The 25,860-nt window shown below is 38.7% G+C and overlaps 1 protein-coding gene across 2 annotated transcripts in view; it reads right to left on the reverse strand.

Annotated features, from left to right (window-relative positions):
• Positions 1–16,483: 16,483 nt before the first annotated feature.
• Positions 16,484–25,860, reverse strand: part of LOC141096860 (cadherin-2A) — a 369,191-nt gene continuing 359,814 nt past the window's right edge. For both annotated transcript variants that reach the window (XM_073583706.1, XM_073583707.1), the window contains one exon: positions 16,484–17,910. In XM_073583706.1, the coding sequence (XP_073439807.1) occupies positions 17,704–17,910 (207 nt within the window). In that variant the 3' untranslated portion in view covers positions 16,484–17,703. The remainder of the gene's footprint in view (positions 17,911–25,860) is intronic.

A 25,860-nucleotide genomic window follows, 5' to 3' on the forward strand; every position in this document is an offset into this window, starting at 1 on the left:
AATATACCAATCTACCAATCAATTGAAAATATATACTGTAATCAGAATAAAATATGATCAATAGTACATAGTCCAGGTGTTCACCTGCATCAGCATATTACCAGAAAGTAAAATACCAACATAGCAAAGATCCACATGAGGATCGGTAAATGTTCAAGATACAGCAGACCAATAGAGATAAGATGTATGCTTTTCTCTTGATCTAGGTGAACACCTAAGGTATTGTATATACTATTGATCAAATTTTATGCTGATTATATATTTTCAATTGGTTGGTATATTATGATAGCACTCAGGATGTGAATACTCTGTGGGGGTTGCATTATATTATAAAATGCTGTATTATACTATTTGGGGCTGCATTATACTCTATCAAGGACAATCGGGAGTGCATTATACTATGTACTATATGGGTATAATTATTCAAATAAGTCCAGAATGGAGTATAGTCAACCACACAAAATATAGATTAACACACAAATCTCCAAAACCTGGTACTGGAGAAAATATAGAGGCTTAAACATTAAATAAAATCCAAAAATGTTATTAATAATTACATTAAAAAAGGGGGGTTACATATAAAATTCAAACATATGCCTGAGCATCTGTAGCCTGTGCTAAATCTAGCCTGGAGGTGGCTTCTTCACATGCCCCTATTGGAAGACGCCAGTTGGTGAAACGGCACTGTTGGGGAGGTAGTTGTGGTACCATAAGCTGGGCACACACTATTGTAAGTACTGTGCCATCCATGTGATTGCTTTGCAAAATTTTTTATTATATATAGGCACTTGCCTTATAACTTTTGCTTATAGCACAGCACATTGCACTTTAACTTCAGGCTAGATTTAGCACAGGCTACTGATGCTCAGGCATATTTTTCACTTGAATTTTCTGCTAATTCATCTCAGTGCTGCTAAGTTCCCGGTTTCACTAGACATTGTTAAACTCTATCTCAATGTAATCCCTATGTTTGAACTTTATATGTAAACCCCCCTTTTTTAATGTAATTATAAATAAAATATTTAGATTTTATTTCATGTTTAAGCTTCTATATTTTTTCCAGTACCAGGTTTTGAAGATTGGTGTGTAAATATGGACTATATGGGGGCTGCATTATACTCTATCAAGCACTACTGGGAATGCATTATACTATTTGGGGGCTGTATGATACTGCATGGAGGACTATAGGGAATGCATTATACTGTATGAAGGACTATGGGGAATGCATTATACTATATGAAGGACTATATGGTGCATTATACTATGGGAAGTGCATTGTCCTATATGGAGGACTATGGAGGCGCATTAAACTATATGGAGAACTATACTGTATGGAGGACTATGGGGAACATTAGACTATATAGAGGACTATTGGGTACATTATACTATATGGAGGGCTATGGGATGCATGATTGATACTATATTGAGGACTATGGGGCACATTATACTACATGAAGGACTAGGGGTGTGCATTATACTATATAGAGGTCTATGGGGTACATTATACTAGATGGAGGACTATAGGGCGAAATTATACTAAGCAAGCGAAATGCTGCCTATTCATTGAGTGACTGGATTATGACAGAACAGAAATCATTGTTCTCAGCAGCATTTTGCCAGTTGAAAACTGCAGATATGTTGTTGATAACATGATACTGTATGGGGACAAATTTATCTACTAGAGATCTTTTAGTGCCCATCATTCTTCCTCAGCCACTGTAAAAAAGCCAGGAAACAAGAATCCAACACCTTAAATATTGTTGATAACGCTCGTTAAATAGCCTGAAAATACAACCAAAATGTTTCTGTGTGATGGTACAATATGTTGGAAACATACTGTTATAAAAGTTTAAACATATGTTATAAACTTTTGCCCAGGGCCCTACTTTGTCTAAAACTGGCCGTGCCTGTGAGACATAAAGATATCATGCAGGTTTTCCCAATTTTGAAATTTCTACTGTTAGCCAGAATAAACAGCAGTTCCCACTGAGGCTCGCTGATCTTGTTGTGCATCACATTACTTAGGCACAGAGTATCCACTAATATCCAGACAGACTTGCCACATATACAATCAACTGTGACCACCCAAATCTATAGAATTCACTCACAACCAAAATAAAATTAAAAATTCATTTTAACCCCTTCACTCCGGCATTGAGCACACGTTTTCCTGCACATGTCAGCTGATTTCATCAGCTGACATGTGCCCCTAACAGCCAAGGGTGGATTTGCGATCCACCCACAGCTGTTAACATGTTAAATGCCACTGTCAATCTGACAGCTGCATTTAACATGCTCGCGCTGGAAGCACGCCACAAACCCCGCCTATGTCACATGACCGCAGGTTGCCGATGGGTTGGCATGACAACCCAGGGTCTGCAGGAGACCCCTGTGGTTGTCATTGCTGGATTGCTATAAGCGCCGCTGGGCAGCCAGTGCTCATAGCAGATAAGTATTTTGGCTACCCATAGCAGGGCTGCAGATGATTGCTGCTTCTAGTCTCCTATAGAGACTACTGAAGCCAGTGAAAAGTAAAAAAAAATTTTTTAAAAATATTAAAAAAATCTAAAAGTTCAAATCACCCCCCATTTGCACCATTCAAAATAAAATAAAGAAAAGAACAAATATTTGGATGTGCCCAATCTATCAATATATAAAAAGAATTAATCTGATCAGTAAATGGTGAAACAAGAAAAAGAATCAATACACCAGAATTAAATTTTTTGGGTCGCCGCGACATTGCAAAAAAATGCAATAACAGGCGATCAAAACATTGTATCTATACCAAAATGGTAATAAAATCATCTGCTTGGCGGGCAAAAAATATGCCCCCACTTAGCCCCAGAACACAAAAAATGGAGATGCTACGGGTCACGAAAAATGGTGCTTTTTTTTTTTGCAAAGTTTGAATTTTTTTTCAACACTTAAATAAAACAAAACCTATACATGTTTGGTACCTGTGAACTCGTAATAATCTGGAGAATCACAATAGCAGGTCAATTTTAGCATTTAACATCGTAATAAAAACACATACAAACTAAATCTTGCCAAATCAGACAAGGTGATTTTCTGGATTTGTTTTCTCATTTTGACTCTCATAGTTGTGGTCTACCTATGATGTCAATTACAGGCCTCTCTCATCTTTTTAAGTGGGAAAACTTGCACAATTGGTGGCTGACTACTTTTTTTCACCACTGAAAATACATGCCTAGTACAGAATGGGGGAGCACACCTGTTTGTAAAAAGCACAAAAAACTACAGCAAAACCAAAGAAATGAGCTGGAGCATGACTGGCTAATTGACTCATTGAACTCAGAATGAGCATGAGTTAAAATCAATAAATTATAAGTTACAAGGAATCTTTTCCAACAAAACTATATATTAATGTGCTCATCTTCTGCTCCTTAACATGCCGCACACAGCTTGGACAGCATGCTTAATATGACAAGTTACTTTTAAGGGATTAAAACATTTCCTGGTGCTGGGCGATGATTTGTTCCTTGCATTACTGACATTTGTACAGCTCTGCACAGCTATGGTGACAGCGTAATATAAAAGGTGCAATATTTCCTCGGCAAATGATGTGGGCATCATCAAGTTCATAGATTGGCAAAATGTTTTGATGACAGGTGAACTTTAGAAATGAAACAAAGTGACTTGGCTTTATGCGGAATGACAATATAAATGAAAGACATTTTTAAAACCCTTTTACAGTCTTCACGGAAACCTGAGGGAATTCAAGCAAATTTTACTAATTGCAGTTTCCTAGCTGCTTTATAAATCTATGCCTGGGAGTAATGTATTGCTATTTATTTTGTTTAATGCACTTTTTACTGCAGCTCCCTGACTGTTCCGCAGCACTCACTGGCCTAGGCGATAGCTGCCCATTTTGACAATTACAGCTTATAATTTGGCAATGCACCCAATTTATATATTCTCTAACTTAAAATAGAAAAAGCTATCAATCCAAAGAGTCCATCAATATTTATTGTAAGCTTTTACCATCGCTCCATATAATTTTATACACTTTCACAGTAAAAGCACTGAGTGCTTCTGATTACTTCATAATCTACATAAACAAATGTTTTTCCCTTGTAAAGCCAACCAAGAATTGACTTCTGTGTGATGGCCCTTGTAAGGATGTTATATAGCCTTCCTGTAATTAAATTAAATTCATGAAATGGTTGCCTTGTAAATAGTATTCAATTATGGCACATTCAACGCACAAACTAGCCCGAAGGACAAATAATGTATATTCATGAAGGACAACATATGTTAAACTTACGATCATGTTAAGCATAACCATATAAAACACAACCATATAGTAGAGAATATTAAAAAAAGAAAAAAAAAGGGTCTATTCCAAGCAATTCTCTCGATTGACAAGATACATAGAGTTATATGCTTTTTCATTGCTACTGAATGACGCTTGTTGGCATTTTATTACTTTTATGATACAATTCTGGACACATTTCTAACAAACGGAAAAGACAAAATGCAGAATTTGTGAAGGAATTTAGGAATCCAGAGCGCTTGCTTTCACATCGAAGACACTAACTTTTCCTGATTATACTCACTCTGCCAACTTTTTCCATACATTAGATTTTTCATGTACACATATAGATACAGAGTGGATACGGGATTAGTGAGAGTGTTCCTGTAATATTCCCTATGGTCAACACTGGTTTTATACCGGTCAATAACGGTTATTACTTAGTATCTCTTGTGTGATGTATGGGTTGATATCGCTATCCATTATCCATGTTGCTCTAAAGTTGCAAGGGGTTTACATCTAATATCCCTGGAGGTCTACAGCGATCTAATTATCAACAGTTGAAACTATACAATAAAATAGTTACATTGAATAGTTAAGAAGCTAATTGTTGTTATCTAGGGCAGCATAAAGTATCTGTAATTTCATTTCGCTTCATCTAAATAGGTCAATAATTCTTTAATTGGGCCTTCTCCAATTGGGTCTACTGATTTTTCACAAAATCATCCAGATAAATAATTAAATTTTGTGACTATAAATCCACAACTAGATGCTGCTAACTGCATACAGCTCATATAAAACTAAATAATAAATTAGTGTGCAGTGAGCTCCCCTTGTTACAGAGAGCAGAGTTAACAACAGGTAATAACTAGTGATGGACGAGTATGCCCGGGACTGCTTGATACCCGATTAAGCATCAGGATGCTCAATTGAGCAGCGAGTAGTGATGAGAGAGTATACTCGTTGCTCGGGTTTTCCCGAGCATGCTTGGGTGTCCGCCAAGTATTTGGGCGTGCTCAGAGATTTAGTTTGTGCCGATGCAGCTGCATGATTTGCGGCTGATAGATAGCCTGAACACATGTGGGGATTCCTTAACAAACAGGTAATCTCCACATGTATTCAGGCTGTCTAGCAGCCGCAAGTCATGCAGCTGCATGGACACAAACTAAATCTCCAAGCACGCCCAAATACTAAGAGGACGTCTGAGCATGGATGGGAAAACCCAAGCAACGAATATACTTGCTCATCACTGGTAGCGAGCAATGCCGAGTATCAGGTGGTGCTCACATGCTCAGATCCCCGTAAGTGAATTATCCAAGCCGGTCGAGGAGAGAGTATATTTTTCTGTCCTCCGTTAAAAAAGAAGCTCGAGCTTGCCATTCACTTATATTATGCTTGCTACTCGAATCAAGCATGTCAGAACATCTGACGTGCTCAATTCAAGTACCGATCAACACTAATAATAACCCTGAGGGACCAATGATGGAATCTTAGAGATATTATATTGTGCTACAGTTTTTAGCTAATCTCCAGCTACATGTCCTGACACTGGGTAAAGCTTCGATCCTAGGGCTTTAAGCACTCAGATGCCAATTTCAATAGTGACAGCAGCATGTGAGGAGTTTGACAAAGGAAGATCACTTCCTATGTCCACCCATCGGAATCCCCATAGCACAATCCTTGGGTGGTAGTAATGGTAGATATTGCAACAAGGAGGCCTAACAATGGTCTCCATCTCCATATCTGCCATAAAATTCAGCCTATCAGATTCTGATGGAGGCAGAGCCTCAAACACTGACAGGCTAGAAAATACACTGTTATACACATTTAGTACTTTTACATTATCAATGCAATCAAAGAACTGCATGTTTAAATTCCCTTGTGGGAATAAAAAAAATGTAAATATATATCTAAACCCCAAATCCTAATTTTAAAGAAACACTTCAGCGTTGTTATTCCTTTATTAGGCATCACAGTGTGTAAGTGCATGTAGTTACATACGCACCGATAGACATCTCCAATTTTCAGCCCAGCTCTGGCATCATGTGACTGCAGTTGTGACATGTCAAGTCAGACAGATTTAGCTGTGTGAAGCAGGGGTCACTTTATTAAAACCGTGCACGTATATGGAAATTCAGAACGCGACTCTTTAGCCTCATTCTGAATCCATAGACTGGTACTGAGAAAACTTTAACTTCCGGAACACATAGGATGAAGTGACTGGAGTGGGGCTTAAAACAGATGAAGACATTTACTGGCGAGTCTACAACTACATTCCATACACTTACTTTAAATACATGATCCATAACAAAGGGATCGGAAGAAAAAACGTCTGGAGTGGGGCTTTAATAAAAACATGTTCATTTGTAAAAAAAAAAAAAGAACCCCTAAACCCTAGCAAAAACAACAGAACAACACACGTAAACCTATATTATTTATGCCACACAGTGAATGGCAAAAATAAGCCTCATACAGCTGTATAGTAAAAATGAAAACGTTATGCTCTCACAATATGGCAACCCGCAAAAAGTTTTTTCAAAGTAAAAACATAAACATAAAAAAAATATAAATTGAGCACTGCTATAATTGTATTGACCTGCAGTATAAGGCCGGGGTCACACTTGCAACTGTAATGCGAGAAACTCGCATCAATACCCGGCCCTGCCGCCGGCACTAGGGACCGGGGCACTCAGTTGCATAGAACTACATGCAGCCGCACTCTCAGGTTCTGACTGCCGGCGGCAGTGCCAGGTATTGATGTGCAAGTTTCTCGCATTGCAGTTGCAAGTGTGACCCCGGCCTAAAGGTGACATGTCAATTGTATTGCTTGTTGAACTCTATAAAAAAAAAGAAAATTAAATAAACAATTTCAGATTTATTGTTTATGTTTCCAATAAAAAATGACTAAAAAAGTGATGAAAAAGTCACTTTAATGAAAAATGGTGTCAGCAAAAACGACAGCTGTTAAAAAGTAAACTTCTGGGTATACCAAAACCTAAAAAACTCAGCCTATATAGATTTGGTAACTTCATGATTGTATCAACCCATAGAATAACCATAACATGTCAATTATAATAAACAGTGAATGGGCTTATATGAAAAACCACAAGGTATGTCTGTTTGAATTACGGGGTTTGTAACTATTTATTGATGAGCTATCCATAGGACAGGTCATCAATATGAGATAGGTAAGAGTCTAACACCTGCCATCCCCACTGATCAGCTATTATCTACGTCAGATGTAAGCAACGTAAGGAGCGAAAAATACCGCAGCGCACTGTTTAGTGGCTAATTACTGCTGTGTATCTCCTATTCACTTGAATGGAAGTTAGGCTGCATTACTCAGCAGCAGCTACTAAATAATGTGCAGAGATGTGGTGTTCTGCTCCATACATTGTTTACCTGATATTATCTGATTGGTGGAACTCCTACAGATAAGTCATTAATAGTTTAGAACTACCCCTTTAATATTAGTGGTTAGTTTTATATCTAAGCTCAGTAACAGGGTTAGTTATCATCTGGCTTAGCCCAAAGGGTTAGTCTCATTTTTGGCCACTGATCTTATACTCAACTATATTGGAAACTCCAGCCATAATTATATATTATAAAGAGGTTGAGCTACTGAACGATGGGCCCAAAAAGGCTTGTTCATCGTAGATTAAATTATAGAAAGAAAAAAAATCTTGCTCATCTATTGAAAATTGTATAATTTAAAATAAAAATTGTCCATTCGCTCAATGATTTGTCTGGCAAAAAGGAGTGGAAATTCATGTCCTAAACAGGTATGGCTCTCAGTGATTGATCATATTGTTAGGAAATTGTTCTTTAGCAGTTGGAGCATTTGGAATGAGCTACATTTTCGTATCACATTGCATATCGATATTATTGGAAATGTCACTGTTCAAATAAAACCATCGATAACACTGGCACCAAAAATGCTGTTGACCAAAGATATTTCATCGAATTTAGGGTATTTTTGGGGTGCTGATTCTGAATATGTCATCAGTTTTGCCAGATTGGCTCAAGTTTTTGAGATTTTTGGTATCTTATTTATAGCACTTGTTGGTAAATGCGACGCATCATCTCATTAATTTCTTTGGATTAGTACTTGAACTGAGCAGTTCTCAATATAGTTTTGTGTTAATTAGTGTTCTAAAAGTTTGTTCATAGCTTGATTTTTGCACTAACTTTATGTTGTTGTCTGTTTTCCAGTGAAAAGCATGAACTCATCATGAAGAAGTTGTCTTAACGATCCAGACTCATTCTGTTACATTTGTGGTGAATATACACTGCCAAAACATAGAAGAAACATAACACACTTCGTAAAAAAAGTGTATTTTGCCTATTTTGGGGTTATGCTTGGGGACCAAGACAAGTTTTGGGCACCACACATAGTGTGCAAAGCATGTATCGAATTATTACGAAAATGGAGCAAAGGACAAAGAAAAAGCTTCAAATTTGGTGTTCCAATGGTGTGGAGAGAGCCAAAAAATCATCATGATGACTGTTATTTATGGTAAACACAGGTACAGGCACATCTTCACAATGAGGGACAGGCCTTCTTGCAGATTCCATGTTACTCCCATTTTCGTTTCTTATGCTTATTGAATCCTTGCACTTGCACTGCACAGAAATAACAGTCATCATGATGATTTTTTGGCTCTCTCCACACCATTGGAACACCAAATTTGAAGCTTTTTCTTTGTCCTTTGCTCCATTTTCGTAATAATTCGATACATGCTTTGCACACTATGTGTGGTGCCCAAAACTTGTCTTGGTCCCCAAGCATAACCCCAAAATAGGCAAAATACACTTTTTTTACGAAGTGTGTTATGTTTCTTCTATGTTTTGGCAGTGTATATTCACCACAAATGTAACAGAATGAGTCTGGATCGTTAAGACAACTTCTTCATGATGAGTTCATGCTTTTCACTGGAAAACAGACAACAACATAAAGTTAGTGCAAAAATCAAGCTATGAACAAACTTTTAGAACACTAATTAACACAAAACTATATTGAGAACTGCTCAGTTCAAGTACTAATCCAAAGAAATTAATGAGATGATGCGTCGCATTTACCAACAAGTGCTATAAATAAGATACCAAAAATCTCAAAAACTTGAGCCAATCTGGCAAAACTGATGACATATTCAGAATCAGCACCCCAAAAATACCCCAAATTCATTAAAATATTTTGGACACCAGAAAAAAAATTTTTTTTCGTTGACCTGTGTAATCAATTTAAACATTTTATTGCTAAATCGGTTAAATTTTCTTTGTTTATTTTCAACAAAAATGTTTGTACAATGCTTTATGAATACATGCATTCAAAATAAATAGTATCACTTATGGGATTTGAAAGTTGTCACACCAACTCTTCAAATTACATTAGAGTACACAATTTTCTGAGTTAGATCTAATATTTGTTCTTGACTAACTTTTGGCTTCTGAAACCAAAAGTGACGCCAGTTTTTCCCAATGATAACTTTTAAAGATACAGGATACCATCCCTTTGCCTCCTTTGTTCATGCAAAGACTATATTGTTACTGTAAATCAAATTGTGCGCAAGAAGTAATTAGATAGTAGTTAAGTAAAACTTTATGCTTATAGCTTTTCCTGGAGGATTTAGTCTGTGGACAATCTTGCCTGATGCTCCAACAGTAGCAAGCCATCACGTACATATCCCATTTGCCCTGTAGACCCTCTATGACCTTCAAATCTTGGTGGAATAGTTCAACTTGCTCATTAGTGACTGCATAAACGTTTTCAGAGAAGGTAGCAAGATGGCTATGCAGAAAATACACCTTGAAGTCCATGTTGCAACCAAGCGTTTTGCAGTTCTCCAAGAGCTTTTGGACAATTTTGGTATAATTGTTTGCTAGTGTATTTCCAAGAAAGTCCTTGACAAGGTCTTTGAATGATAATTATTCTTTTGGAGTTCTGACATTGTACCGATGAAATGTTCATCTTTGATGAGCTGTCGAATCTGTGGACCATCAAACACACCAGACTTTATTTTTTTCAAATGACTGGCAAGGAAATGCCAAAATAAGGTAGTTGAAACAGTCTCCTTTAGTTGGCAAAGCTTTAATGAATTGCTTCATGAGACCCAGTTTCATATGCGGAGGTGGTAATATAATGTTCTTTCTGTCAACAACTAGCTCATGTAGAATGTTTGGATCATCAGGTATGAGGTCAGATATTGGAGGCCAATTCCTCTCTGTCCAGTTCTTCCCACAAGCTATGCTGTCCCACATGCACAGAAAGCAAGGATACTTGGTGTATCCACGTTGCTGACCATGAAATAAGCATACCATTTTAAGGTCAACACAGATAATTTAATTGTGTTTGCAAAATTGCAACAGCTCAATGTCTCCAAATTCTTCACAAAGAGAAACTGAATGGCCAAGCTGAATGAGGCACAGCTGATGGTAGACTAGGATACTGTATTTTATATTTATTTTTCTTGTTACATCTTGCTTTCACTTTACAAATGTAACAGTCACTGGAATGATCTCTTGGCTCTTGCCAAACCATAGGTTTACCAAATGGCATCTTATCACATGTTCCTTTCATTCACATCTGTAAACGCTTGTCACACCGCTTGCACATTTTGTGAGGGTTCAAAAACTTATCTTGATCATCAAGTTTTACTTTAGAATATGCAAAATAGGCTTGCTGGACAAATGTGCTGATGTTCGTCCTTGACTGGTGAAACAGGCACATACAGTGGGGAAAAAAAGTATCTAGTCAGCCAGCAATTGTGCAAATTCTCCCACTTAAAAAGATGAGAGAGGCCTGTAATTGACATCATAGGTAGAAAACAACTATGAAAGTCAAAATGAGAAAAGAAATCCAGAAAATCACCTTGTCTGATTTGGCAAGATTTATTTTGAAAATTATGGTGGAAAATAAGTATTTGGTCATTAACAAAAGTTCATCTCAATATTTTGTTATATATCTTTTGTTGGCAATGACAGAGGTCCAGTGTTTTCTGTAAGTCTTCACAAGGTTGGCACACACTGTTGGTGGTATGTTGGCCCATTCCTCCATGCAGATATCCTCTAAAGCAGTGATGTTTTGGGCCTGTCACTGGGCAGCAAATCCCTCCAAAGGTTTTCTATAGGGTTGAGATCTGGAGACTGGCTAGGCCACTCCAGGACCTTCATATGCTTCTTACGAAGCCACTCCTTCGTTGCCCTGGCATTATCATGCTGAAAGACCTATCCATGTTTCATCTTCAATGCCCTTGCTAATGGAAGGAGGTTTGCACTCAAAATCTCACGATACATGGCCCCATTCATTCTTTCATGCACAAGATCAGTCATCTTGGTCCCTTTGCAGAGAAACAGCCCCAAAGCATGATGTTAACACCCCCATGCTTCACAGTAGGTATGGGGTTCCTTGGATGCAACTCAGCATTCTTTCTCCTCCAAACGAGTTTTGTTTCTACCTAACGGATCTACTTTGGCTTCATCAGACCATATGACATTCTCCCAATACTTTTCTGGATAATCCAAATGCTCTCTAGCAAACTTCAGACAGGCTCGGACATGTACTGGCTTAAGCACGGGGACATGTCTGGCACTGCAGGACCTGAGTCCCTGGCAGCGAAGTGTGTTAGTGATGGTAGCCTTTGTTACAGTGGTCCCAGCTGTATGCTGGTCATTCAATAGGTCCCCCTGTGTGGTTCTGGGATTTTTGCTCACCGTTCTTGCGACCATTTTGACGCCACGGGGTGAGATCTTGAGTGGAACCCCAGATCGAGGGAGATTATCAGTGGTCTTGTATATCTTCCATTTTCTTATTATTGCTCCCACAGTTGATTTAATCACACCAAGCTGCTTGCCTATTGCAGATTCAGTCTTCCCAGCCTGGTGCAGGGCTACAATTTTGATTCTGGTGTCCTTCAACAGCTCTTTGGTCTTCACAATAGTAGAGTTTGAAGTGTGACTGTTTGAGGTTGTGGACAAGTGTCTTTTATACTGATAACAAGTTCAAACAAGTGCCATTACTACAGGTAATGAGTGGAGAACAGAGGAGCCTCTCAAAGAAGAAGTTACAGGTCTGTGAAAGCCAGAAATCTTGAATGTTTTTAAGTGACCAAATACTTATTTTCCACCATAATTTGCAAAAATAAATCTTGCCAAATCAGACAAGATGATTCTCTGAATTTGTTTTCTCATTTTGACTCTCATAGTTGTGGTCTACCTATGATGTCAATTACAGGCCTCTCTCATCTTTTTAAGTTGGAGAACTTGCACAATTGGTGGCTGACTAAATACTTTTTTTCCCCACTGTATATAACAAAAGGAATCAGGGCTGTTTAGGCATTTAAGATGAGAAACAACAGAGACAGACATGATCTGAAATAAAGGAAGTATGTAAACAAAAAAAATAAATTCTGCTAACTCCTTGTATGCAGTCTTTCGAAGTACATTTCACTAAATAGAACAGCACACAAATTCTGGCCATATTGTCTCACGTGTAACTGAACAGTCTAGACATACAGTATAACAACCTGTTGCAGGTCACTAAGGTTGTCCTCCACCACTCTCCACTTGACGGCAGTTTGCTCTTGGCCAATATGAGAGCAATAGTGCTACCCTCTGACCTGAAGTGATAGAAGAAAACTAACCACAGTCCTAAATCAGCAGAAAAATTGAGCTCAACAAAAATTATGTTTAAAATTGTTCTCCTGTGATATGTATGACGACCGCTCATGATAATTTGTTGTAACTATAGATGAGAGGATCAGACGTGATTTGAATTTGCGAAATAGAATACATTTTACAGGAAAATCTATTTATTTCAGAGCTAATTTATTCTCTGTAATTTGAATTCCCTTATTATGACCTGGGACTAGATAGACCCCCTCTGAGTACAATAACTGTAAGATGTACAAAAAATATACTTGCCGCTGACTCCGCTGCTCATTGTTCCCTATACAGTTCCCAGCACCTCTTCTTATGGCCACTGTGCTCTGAAACGCCAAACACCTTTATGCTAGGCCAGGACTTCCAGTCGCAACTAAGCGTAGGATGTAATTGGCCCTCAGAAGTCCTGACCTAGACTGCATATCGCATGGTTGCAGAGCATGCACCGGCTTAGCGTAAAGAGGCGGCAGTAAGAAGAGATACTGAGGACGAGTACAGTGGAGAACGAGGATGAGAGATGGCTGGAGAGGTGAGCAGCTTTATTCATTTTTTTTTACCGTTTGCTGTTCCTCTATGGGTTCAGCAAAAGGTGGGCCAGCTGGTCACCATTTTGCTGATTTTGGAGAACTTTTCAAATTTCCTTTCACCTCTCAACCCACTCTTCGACAACCTACAATTTGTCTTCCATCCCCACCACTCCACCGAAATGGCCCTAAGCAAAATTACTAACGACTTACTTAGAACCAAAGCTAACAGACAATTCTCTATGCTCATTCTTCTAGACCTGTCCTCTGCCTTCGACAGTCAACCACAGCCTCCAACTACAGATTCTCTCGTCCTTTGTCATCAAAGCCATTGCCCTCTCCTTGATAATAACCGCATATTTAGCATTTTCTTTTTCCATAGTACCTAGTTCTTTTCTCAATGCTAAATCTACTAAAATGTTAGTGCTTTCCTCATCATCTTCCGCCTTGACTACTGCAATATCCTTTTCTGTGACCTCCCTGCTAACACTCTTGCACTTTTCCAGTCCGCCTTCAACTCTGCTGCCCCTCTAATCAACCTCTTTCCTCACTAATTCTCCTCTTCTCCCCTCTAAAAATCCCTTCATTGGCTTCCAATTCCCTAATAAATCCAGTTCAAGCTACCAACACTGAACTAAATGGCCTTCCATAATCTGTCTCCTCCATATTTCTCTGATTTAATCCCTAAATATTTTCCAACAGAAAGTTTCCGATCCTCCTAATACCTCTTCCTCTCCTCCATACTAGTATGTTCCTCACCCATCCGCTTCCAAAATTTCTCCCGAATATCCCCCATACTCTGGAATTCCAAACCCCAAGATGAACAATGATCCACCACATTCAGAACTTTCAAATAGAACTTGAAAATCCATCTCTTCAAGAAAGTGTACAAACTGTAATGTCACCTCACCACCAATGAAGCTGCTGCAACCCTCTAACCTATTCTCTCCTTTCCCATTATCTTGTAGACTGTAAGCCCGGAAGGGCAGGGCCCTCTCCCCCTAAGTTCCAGTCTGTTATTGTTATTTTGTTCATTGCAATTTATATATATTTGTACCTTGTATGTAAACCCCTTTTCACATGTACAGAACCATGGACTCAATGGTGCTCTAAAAATAAATAACAATAATAATAATAACTGAATTTTGTAGAATTTCAAAATTGTAAACTTTTGAGTAGAATTCAATTCCATTTCAATAAATTCACCCAACTTTGTATGTAACAATCACTATTCAAACATTTATTTCTCATCCTATGGAAACATTCGTCTAACCTTGTTTGATAGTTGTGAGATATGCTTCCATTGAACGTCATATAAACAATTATTTGCTTGTGTAAAGCGAATCCTTGGTATGACTTAATATTAGAACATCAAATAGAAAAAGTCTTGACACAACCTTCTAAAGACCCCATTACACATATCTATATCCCAGCGATCCCACCAATGATCCGACGTGGATGGGATCGCTGGGACATAGTTAGCTGAACGATGGTGAGCTGTCACATAGACAGACCCACCAGCGATCAGGACCAGCGAGCAAGTTGGTTTCCAATGTAAACAGCGGGTATCTAAGAGCCGCGCAGCTCTTAGTTACCCGCTGTTTACCTTGGAAACCAGCGTGCATGCTGGTTTCCAGGGTAAACAGTGGGTATCTAAGAGCCGCGCGGCTCTTAGTCACCCGCTGTTTACCCTGGAAACTAGCACGCACGCTGGTATCCAAGGTAAACAACGAGTAACTAAGAGCCGCGCGGCTCTTAGATAACCGCTGTTTACATTGGAAACCAGCTCCCAGCGTTGCTGATCATTGCTCTCCCACTACCACACGCAGCAATGCGTGCTGGCCAGCGGGAGACCAACGATCAAAAAACCGCCCAGGACGTTTGAGTGCGATCAGCGATACCCGGCAGTGGGGCCGGTCGCTGATGCGTGCCACACACAGCGATATCGCTGGCGAGATCGCTATGGCGTCACAAAATCAGCGATCTCGCCGGCGATCTCGCTGTGTGTGATGGGGCCTTAAGAGCTGTTTGCACCCCTAACTGCCTGTATTAAGGTTGATGCAAAGAAGTACAACGCACAGACATACAGTATAAGACAAGTAAATGTACAGTAAAAGAAGTCTCTTGCTGGAAAGTTTATGTCCCAATAAATGCTATCTATTTTGTTCTTGTGATATCTATACAGTTAACTCACCCACAAAACAATGAAAATGCTAGTCTTATTGTATATACTGATGATATATTTTATGACAATATAGTTATAAAGAGTGTATTTTAACTGCCCGTATAGGCCATGTTTTCAGTAGTTTCACAAAAAAAGCACTCTAAGATATGAAAAGGACAAACTACAAAATTGAGTTGTTACAATAAACCAAAATAAACGATTTTTTTGTTTTGCTTATTATCACACAGATTTATTGTTGTTGTCTGAACTTTAGGACACAAAAGGGCAAATGTAAGGCTCCATTACAGAAATCCCCAGGTACGCTGCACCACTTAATGACCAGAAATCCAATCATTAGGAAAAAGAGCTCTGTCTGCAAGAACCAGAGGGAACGAACACTGCTAATGTATTATGTTTTCATGTCGCCTGGCTCAATGAAAGGGCAAGTTTTAATTATTGTAAATTATTGTGTCAGGTTTGTTCTCATTTGTTACTAGTAATAAACAACACAGTTCGGTGTAAATGCAAAATACAGGTTCCACTTGTGATTTCATTAAATGTTCCTTCTTTTCAAGACATGAATGAATGAGCACGGTTTCCTTCAACTGCCAAACGTCGAAGACATGGATTCCCAAGCAACACCTCAACCACTCAAATTCACCATTTACTTTTGTACTTCCATATTCAAAAGGGAAATCACATTTCTTTTCGGCAGAACACATAAGAAGTACGTAGCAGCTATTGCCAACTCCGATAATATACTTTTTCATTTTTTTCCTTATTGAATTCGAGGTATCTTGGGATTTTTCACAACATTCAAGATTGTTGAAGTGGAAAGGAAAAAAATTCAAACCAGTCACCAGATCCAAAATTAGCATTTTATTCAGAACGTGGGGTCAGAGGTGCATCATTTATATTCTGGTACACAATACAGAGGCAAAGCCGTTGTCAAAGTCTCTCCAGTTTAAAAGCTTCCCACCCCTTTAAACATGTATTAGTAGTGCCGCTGACGTCAGTTTGCCCCTATCTGATTTGTTTATTTTTTATTTTTTTTTGGTACAAATTATGTAAAACATTTGTGCTAAGAACTTTTTTTTTTTTTGTTTTTGCCCTCCCAAATCAATAAGAATAGAAAAAAAAAATGGTGTACGGATTCTACAGTTTGTCTGCTTTAACATAATTATGTTTGTCGCCTGTTTTGTAAATACTTTATCCATAAAGAAAAAAAAGATATAAACATGCAAAACCTGAATCCATAGTCCAAATAATACATACACATGTTCGGAAGTTTGGAAACTTCTTTATAGACTATGTTGATAAAACATTATGTACACATACCATTTTTACAGTGAAGTGAAAAAAAAAATTACCCAAATGAAAAGAGTGTACAATGATTAAGACCAAAAATGTGCCTATCTTGTGAAAAAAAGATAATCTATCCGGCTACGGAAAAAAAAAAGTCAATTATGCTAAAAACTGGTGATATGACAACTCCCTTTTCCTGCAACCAACTGCAAAATCCAGTAGACTTCCAATGAGATAATCCTAATACCTACACCTAATTATAATGCACTGTACATGTCAATCACATGATTTTGTTGCAGCTAATAAAGTTATTCTAATGAAATTTGTTCTTTTTCTCCAGATAACAAAAGCAACACAACGTAAAAAAAATTGAAAAAAAAAAAGGCGTGATGAAGAAAATCCTTGTAATTACTTGCGCCACCCCACCCGCAACATACCTTGTCTTTTCACCCTTTCAGAAATCAGTACCATTAAAGCGTTGAACATAAAACTAAATCCGATCTGAAAAAGGTACAAAAAGGCACATAAAATCCCAGTGCTTCTGTACTGTAAAATTCAAGTGTAACTGAGCTCAATCATTTTTTTTTTTCCAAACAGTATTGGACGACTGATATTCCCACTGAGCCCAAATTGGTTTGCAGCCTATGCCAAAGCCTTCAAACAAGCACTTGTGCTAGTAGACTACAAAGTTAAAGCCAAGCTTCTTTACGCTTTTTGGGAATATCAGTTCAAATGTTTGTTCTTGTCCACAAAAACGAACCGAACGTTCACTCCAAAGTTCAATCATCTCCTCCTCCGTACATATCAGCAAGTTTCTTGAAGCGAGGGCCCCAGTCATTTAGGTAATCATAATCTTGCTCGCCACCACTACTTGATGAGTTCAGGGAGCTTAGAGAGCCAGCAGTAGAACCACTACCTTCATAGTCAAACACTAACAGCGAGTCGTAAGGTGGAGCCGTGGGGTCATTGTCTGCTGCCTTCAGCCCCTAGAAAAGACAAATAAACAATTTAATTTTTTTATTTTAATTATATGGGTGTGGGTCTCAACGATGGTATCTGCTATACTGATGAATTACAACATGATTTCACATCGCTTTGGTTCATGAATGAGAAATTCAGTTTTTCTTCATACCTGTAGCACTCTGGTCCTTTTTTTTATTCTTCCCTGTTAGCAACCATGAGTATAATATACTCACCTATTGCCACCTTCTGCCATTTTCAGCAGTGCTCTGGCCCCTTTCGACACCACGTGACTGCATTTGTAACCTGCCAAATCACAAGGTGTTCCCTGTGTGTGAGATGGGGTCACTTTTTATATTTTCTCAATGTAAGTTTATGAGGCTCAGAAGGAGGCTAAAAAGCTTCTTAGACTAGAATTGCTAAGGTAACCCCTGCCTCAGTCAGAAGACCCTATGTCATCCGTTAAGTTACAAATGTAGTCACGGAACAGAACAGAATGCCGCTGAAAATGGTAGAATCGGCAACCGGTGAACATATTACTGCACTCATTACGAAAGGAGAAATAATAAAAATAACCGGAGTGCTTCTTTATATGCCATTTACATACTTTTTTTTATCTCAAATATACTTAGAATTGCCATAAAAGATTATTGCTATCAATTACTGACATTAAATGAGTCGTCATTGTTCATGTAGTCTTTTTGATCCATGTAATAGAAACATTATTTTTAAGTGGGGTCATTTCCTAAACACAACAGAGCCTCATATATCAAATCTTTAAATGTTAGACTGGCCTTGCTGTCAATAACAACCAATCACAGTGCAGCTTTCATATTTGTAGACCAGATAAAAGAAATGAAAGCTGAGCTCCAATTAATAGATCTTTCCAGTTTGACATTATTGATTGAAACCCCCAGAGAATCCTGAGATCAAGGTTCTAGAACCCAGGACTCTGGACCTACAGAGCCCAGCCTTGAATAGAGCGTAGGTGAGCATAATCAACTTCCTTTTCCATTCATTGTCTATGTAACTGCCGGAAATAGTAGAGCACTGTGCTTGGATTTCTCCCACAATTCCATAGACAATGAATGAAACAGAGGTCAATCATGTGTACCCCCGATAAATTTGAGACAAGACTGTACAGAACCAGGGTCCTCAATTCCACAGCCCTGTTCTGGGGGTCCCAGTAGACCAACTCTCAACAATCAGTAAGTTATCCTCTATCCGGCCTTACTTGCCTTTGGTATCCAAAACAGGCAGCTGCCATACAACAAGACTCCCTATGCTGCATTAATTAATTATAAAGCACCTAGAGACATCTATTGGTCCATACTGCACCTCTGATGTCTGATTTTATGCAGAGGATCATCAGAAAAAATGGTGACATGCAAGAACTGATGGCATTCTCCTCGAAAAACAATGTCACTAAAGCAGAATACAGTGCGAGTGCCGTGTGCAGTGTAATATAGAATTGTGGTGACTAGAAATGAGCCGACCCGTGGAAATTTGGGCTCTGGTACCAGATCCGAAATTTATTCCGAAGTTCGGTTTGGGTACCAGAACTCTAACCAGAACCCAAACCGCATTGAAAACAGTGAAGATTTATAGATTTATTTTTTTTTATTGTAAAAGCAACAGTACACTTTAGAATATTTACATTGTATTGGGCAGAATTTTTTTTTAATTTAATTAATAATGAAAAGCCATTAATAATTTCAAGTGATTTTATATAAATAAATAAATATAATTAAAAATCAATATTAAAAGGACAAACATACATTGTAGTAATCTAGAAATGTATGAAAACCACCAGTTATATGAGACGAGAATATATAGAAATATTTTATTACTGACAGGATCGATGACATAGCAAGACAAAATGATTACCGCATTTCCAAGGAAGGGTTATAATTCTTAATTTCATGGAGATAGGAGGACCGGGTGAAGATTAGTGGCTGTTCAGGAGGTGTTTTTTTTATAGATGGAGGAATGTGTAAATAAAGAGTTTTGCATGGAATGAAATGGGCACAGCTGTCAAACCGAGATATAATTTATAAGTGGATTACAATGTTGGTAGAATTAAGTGAGAAGGAATGAATCCTAGCGATATTAAACTGAGGAATGTGCCTGAACTTAGGAAACCATTGAGACTAATGACTGAAAGAACGGCCAGAACCAAACAGTTAAGGAAAACAAGTCCAGTGGCTAACAGGGAAGGACTAAAACACAGCAAGCTTAAGATAAGGACAATTGGAAAAAGAGAGGTAGAAATTTTCTATTAAATTATCAGCCTTATGAATAATATTTCTCAGGCAAAAAAAGGTCAGTGTTGTTCATTGCAACCAAACAGGACACCGGTTTCAGTACTGTCACATCTGCTCTGGAAAATAAATCTGATCAGATACTTATTTTTACTGACCTCACATATCAGGCAATACCATCTCCCGACTGGTGAAAATGCCTCAGCTGTCGACTGCACACTATAGGTGACATCTTGCTGTATCGGCCTTGATTGATGTTGGCACAAACCAAGGCTTTTAATCCTCTTAGATGCTGCTGTCAATAGTGACTACGGCATATAAATGTTTAACAGAGTGTGGGGGCTCCCCCATCCGTACCCCAAGATCATGATTGTGTGGTCCTGGTGATTGCCATGGCAATTCACGACCAAATAGCGGTCTTAGAGTCTGATGGCTGTTGTAACCTATTCAGAAGTTAGCGACATTTAGGTGGTAAAAATGACATTTTTCCTTCCTGTCATGCCACTTTGTATTAATTGCTGAAAAGTGCCCGAATGGTTAATAAGCTACCTGACAGCAGTTTTGAATACGTTGAGGGGCGCTGTTTTTAAAATGGTCTCAATTTTGGGGATTTTATGACATATAGGTTTCCCAAAGTCATTTCCAAACTGAATAGGTCCCTAAAAATGTAAGTTTTGTAAATTTCCTTGAAAAAATGAAAAATTGCTGCTACAATTGTAAACCTTCTAACATCCTAATAAAATAAAAGGATATTTTAAAAACGGTGCTAATGTAAAGCAGGCATGAGGAAAATGTTATTTAATGAGTATTTTTTTTGGTATGACTGTCTGGATTGAAGGGATAATCATTCAAAGTTTGAAAATTGATAATTTCTGGAACCTTTTTTACAAACTTCTGAAAATAAACACAGAAAATATCGACATAAATTTACTAATAACATAAGCTGCAATGTGTCCCGCAAAAATAGTCTAAAATTAATACGATCTGTTGAAGCGTTCTAGAGTTATTACCACATAAAGTGACACTGGTCAGATTTGAAAATTTGCCCTGTTCACTAAGGGGTTAAGGTTGAAAAAAGACGCAAGTTCATCCAATGTTGCCTATAACATTCTTATTATTTATTATTATAGCGCCATTTATTCCATGGTGCTTTACATGTGAGGAGGGGTATATACATAATACATACAAGTACAGTAATCTTAAACGATACAAGTCACGACTGGTACAGGAGGAGAGAAAACCCAGCCCGCGAGGGCTCACAATCTACAAGATGTTGATCCAAGGGAATGCAAACACCCCACAAGGCAGGTGTTAAAAACTCCATATTGGGAGGGGGGGGGGAATTCCTTCCCGACTCCACCTACGGCACTCAGACTAGTTCCCTCGATCATCGTCCCATCACAGAAACTAGAACCTATAATGCCACATTTATCACAAAAGTCATTCTGGCCTTTCTTGACATTTTTCAGTGAATCAACTGGTTGTCTGTTTTAAAACTTTACTATCTCTAAGGCTTGATCTCCCTAAAAATAACAAAAGCATTACTACCCACCTCCCGTTGTAGCGCCGCCTCCCTGCTGCTTACCAATGTGAAAAGATTGCAGAGGTGGCATTAGTTCTACAATACGTGACTGTGGCAGCCAATCACTGCGCTCAGCGTTGATGCTGAGACGGACAGCACAAGACCACTAAGTCTAGTGATTGGCTGCAGCAGTCACAGCTGCAGAAAGAAAATCATAGTTGCTATAGTAACCAGCAGTGAGCAGCAGAGATGCGGTGCTAAATTGGCAGCGAAGAACAAGCTTGAAACATACAACCCTTGTAATCTATCTGAAAAGTACAAAGTACGGAGCTCCTGAAGAGGCCTACGCAGGTTTACACTGTAAAACACAATACTGATTGTACCAAAATCTCATATCCTTTAAAGGGTACCTGATAGTGGATCGGGCTGCATGTATATGGCAGTTGCCATGTATGTTTGATTCTGAAACGCTACGACTCTTCAGAGAAAAACAAATTTTAAAAGGTGAGCAAATCACAAGGGTGACGAGTCAAAAAGGCCAATGCCTTCCCGATGCCAATGACCGATAAGTCTCTCTGCGCATGAAAAGAGACCCGTCAATCAACGAAAGCGATTTGGAGAAGATGCCGGGGACCAGCTATTTCGACTGCTCACCCTTGCGGATTGGTCCCCGGACAGCTTATAAAGCATATTTTCCTCTGAAACGCAGAGTCATATATACATGCCTGAAATCATGCAGCCAGTCTCTGCTACATGTGGCTTGTGGTTTGGGTGCCATATATAAGCTGTCAGGTTCCCTTTAAGTTGGAAGCTCATAAAAACTCATAGAAATGGAATTAACGTCTATTACCACAGTTATATTAATGAATAAATGAATGAATGAATGAATGAATGAAAAGGCAGAGATATGACATTGACCACATTGTGTCCCATGCATTTAGCTACTCTGAGAGCAGAACATTAACCAAGGAAGACATTTTGTCCTTCACTATTATAATATACACGGCCTTTGCTTTTCTTGAATAACTTAAGAACCAACTCACAGGGCTGCTAAAATGCTTCACAAGACAAGTGTATAAAGCACTTACATAATTGATTTAATTTGGCTGCTCTATACACTAATCCTATTTGAAACAACTCTTGGTAATTATGAAGGTATTGAATTTCAACCATTCTCACCAACTGAAAGGGGGATACGTGAGGGACATAAAAATTAACTATTATTAAATTTGGTTGATAATTGAATTTAACAGACAATGCGGCATTGGTAGGCTATTATTTTCCGGCCAAATTAATTCTTCCTGTGAATACAGTAGCCAGTTCTTTTAGCATCATAGTGGTATAGCGCTGAGGCCTTCATTGCTGATTGAAGGTTCTAGGAGCCAAGAGGAAATGAGCAAAAATTGGGCGTCAACTGGAGAAAACCTGAAGCTTGTCAATGAGCTGTTCCAGCTTCATGGTTCACAGCGCATACAAGACAAAGCAGTTAGTCACCAAGGTTTCAGAGAAGAATGCCATGGAAAATTAAAATGTTACTATTGCTCATAAACATGGAGGCCCAAAAGGAGGCCTATTGTTCATATAACATTGTATAAACATCGTTGTATTATAAACTAAACATGGTAACTGTGGGAGTTATTACAGATTTTTGCACACAGTTATGCAAAACTTTGTAACTTTTCCCTATTCTATGTTTGGCTTAATGAGAGGAGACTTGGCCAAGAACAGCCCAATAGTTTATTCCAGGAAGTGAGAAAAGTTACAATAGAAAGGTATGCCAAGTCATATATGGAACAGATTTCTGATTCCTAATCACAGATAGCCCAAAATATGCAACAATGTCATTGAAAAGTCCGTGCACATCAAACTTCAGCGAGCTTTTAATCAAAGTTGGCATAATAAAGGCCAGTCTTGATGAATAACACCCTCCTGTGATTTTAGTTTACTATATATATATATATATATATATATATATATATATATATATATATATATATATATATATATATATATATATATATACATACACACATACATACATATACACACATACATACATACATACATACATATATACACTCACTGGCCACTTTATTAGGTACACCATGCTAGTAACGGGTTGGACCCCCTTTTGCCTTCAGAACTGCCTCAATTCTTCGTGGCAGAGATTCAACAAGGTGCTGGAAGCATTCCTCAGAGATTTTGGACCATATTGACATGATGGCATCACACAGTTGGCGCAGATTTGTCGGCTGCACATCCCTGATGCGAATCTCCCGTTCCACCACATCCCAAAGATGCTCTATTGGATTGAGATCTGGTAACTGAGGAGGCCATTTGAGTACAGTGAACTCATTGTCATGTTCAAGAAACCAATCTGAGATGATTCGAGCTTTATGACATGGCGCATTATCCTGCTGAAAGTAGCCATCAGATGTTGGGTACATTGTGGTCATAAAGGGATGGACATGGTCAGCAACAATACTCAGGTAGGCTGTGGCGTTGCAACGATGCTCAATTGGTACCAAGGGGCCCAAAGAGTGCCAAGAAAAAATTCCCCACACCATGACACCACCACCACCAGCCTGAACCGTTGATACAAGGCTGGATGGATCCATGCTTTCATGTTGTTTACGCCAAATTCTGACCCTACCATCCGAATGTCGCAGCAGAAATCGAGACTCATCAGACCAGGCAACGTTTTTCCAATCTTCTACTGTCCAATTTCGATGAGCTTGTGCAAATTGTAGCCTCAGTTTCCTGTTCTTAGCTGAGAGGAGTGGTACCCAGTGTGGTCTTCTGCTGCTGTAGCCCATCTGCCTCAAAGTTCGACGCACTGTGCGTTCAGAGATGCTCTTCTGCCTACCTTGGTTGTAACGGGTGGCAATTTGAGTCACTGTTGCCTTTCTATCAGCTCGAACCAGTATGCCCATTCTCCTCTGACCTCTGGCATCAACAAGGCATTTCCGGCCACAGAACTGCCGCTCACTGGATTTTTTTTCTTTTTCGGACCATTCTCTGTAAACCCTAGAGATGGTTGTGCGTGAAAATCCCAGTAGATCAGCAGTTTCTGAAATACTCAGACCAGCCCTTCTGGCACCAACAATCATGCCACGTTCAAAGGCACTCAAATCACCTTTCTTCCCCATACTGATGCTCGGTTTGAACTGCAGGAGATTGTCTTGACCATGTCTACATGCCTAAATGCACTGAGTTGCCGCCATGTGATTGGCTGATTAGAAATTAAGTCTTAACACACAGTTGGACAGGTGTACCTAATAAAGTGGCCAGTGAGTGTATATATATACATATATATATATATATATATATATATATATATATATATATATATATATATATATATATATATATATATATATATATACACACACACATACAGTGCCTTGCAAAAGTATTCGGCCCCCTGGTACTTTTCAACCTTTTCCCACATATCATGCTTCAAACATAAAGATACCAAATGTAATTTTTTGGTGAAGAATCAACAACAAGTGGAACACAATTGTGAAGTTGAACAAAATTTTTTGGTTATTTTAAATTTTTGTGGAAATTCAAAAACTGAAAAGTGGGGCGTGCAATATTATTCGGCCCCTTTAACTTAATAATTTGTTGAGCCACGTTTTGCTGCAATTACAGCTGCAAGTCGCTTGGGGTATGTCTCTGTCAGTTTTGTACATCGAGAGACTGAAATTCTTGCCCATTCTTCCTTGGCAAACAGCTCGAGCTCAGTAAGGTTTGATGGAGATCGTTTGTGAACAGCAGTTTTCAGCTCTTTCCACAGATTCTCGATTGGATTCAGGTCTGGACTTTGACTTGGCCATTCTAACACTTGGATACGTTTATTTGTGAACCATTCCATTGTAGATTTTGCTTCATGTTTGGGATCATTGTCTTGTTGGAAGACAAATCTCCGTCCCAGTCTCAGGTCTTTTGCAGACTCCCACAGGTTTTCTTCAAGAATGGTCCTGTATTCGGCTCCATCCATCTTCCCATCAATTTTAACCATCTTCCCTGTCCCTGCTGAAGAAAAGCAGGCCCAAACCATGATGCTGCCACCACCATGTTTGACAGTGGGGACGGTGTGTTCAGGGTGATGAGCTGTGTTGCCTTTATCTAAAATATCGTTTGGCATTGTTGCCAAAAAGTTCGATTTTGGTTTCATCTGACCAGAACAC

Source organism: Dendrobates tinctorius, unplaced genomic scaffold (genome assembly GCF_039654945.1).
Source record: "Dendrobates tinctorius isolate UK_male_01 unplaced genomic scaffold, ASM3965494v1 ptg000081l, whole genome shotgun sequence".
NCBI lineage: Eukaryota > Metazoa > Chordata > Amphibia > Anura > Dendrobatidae > Dendrobates > Dendrobates tinctorius.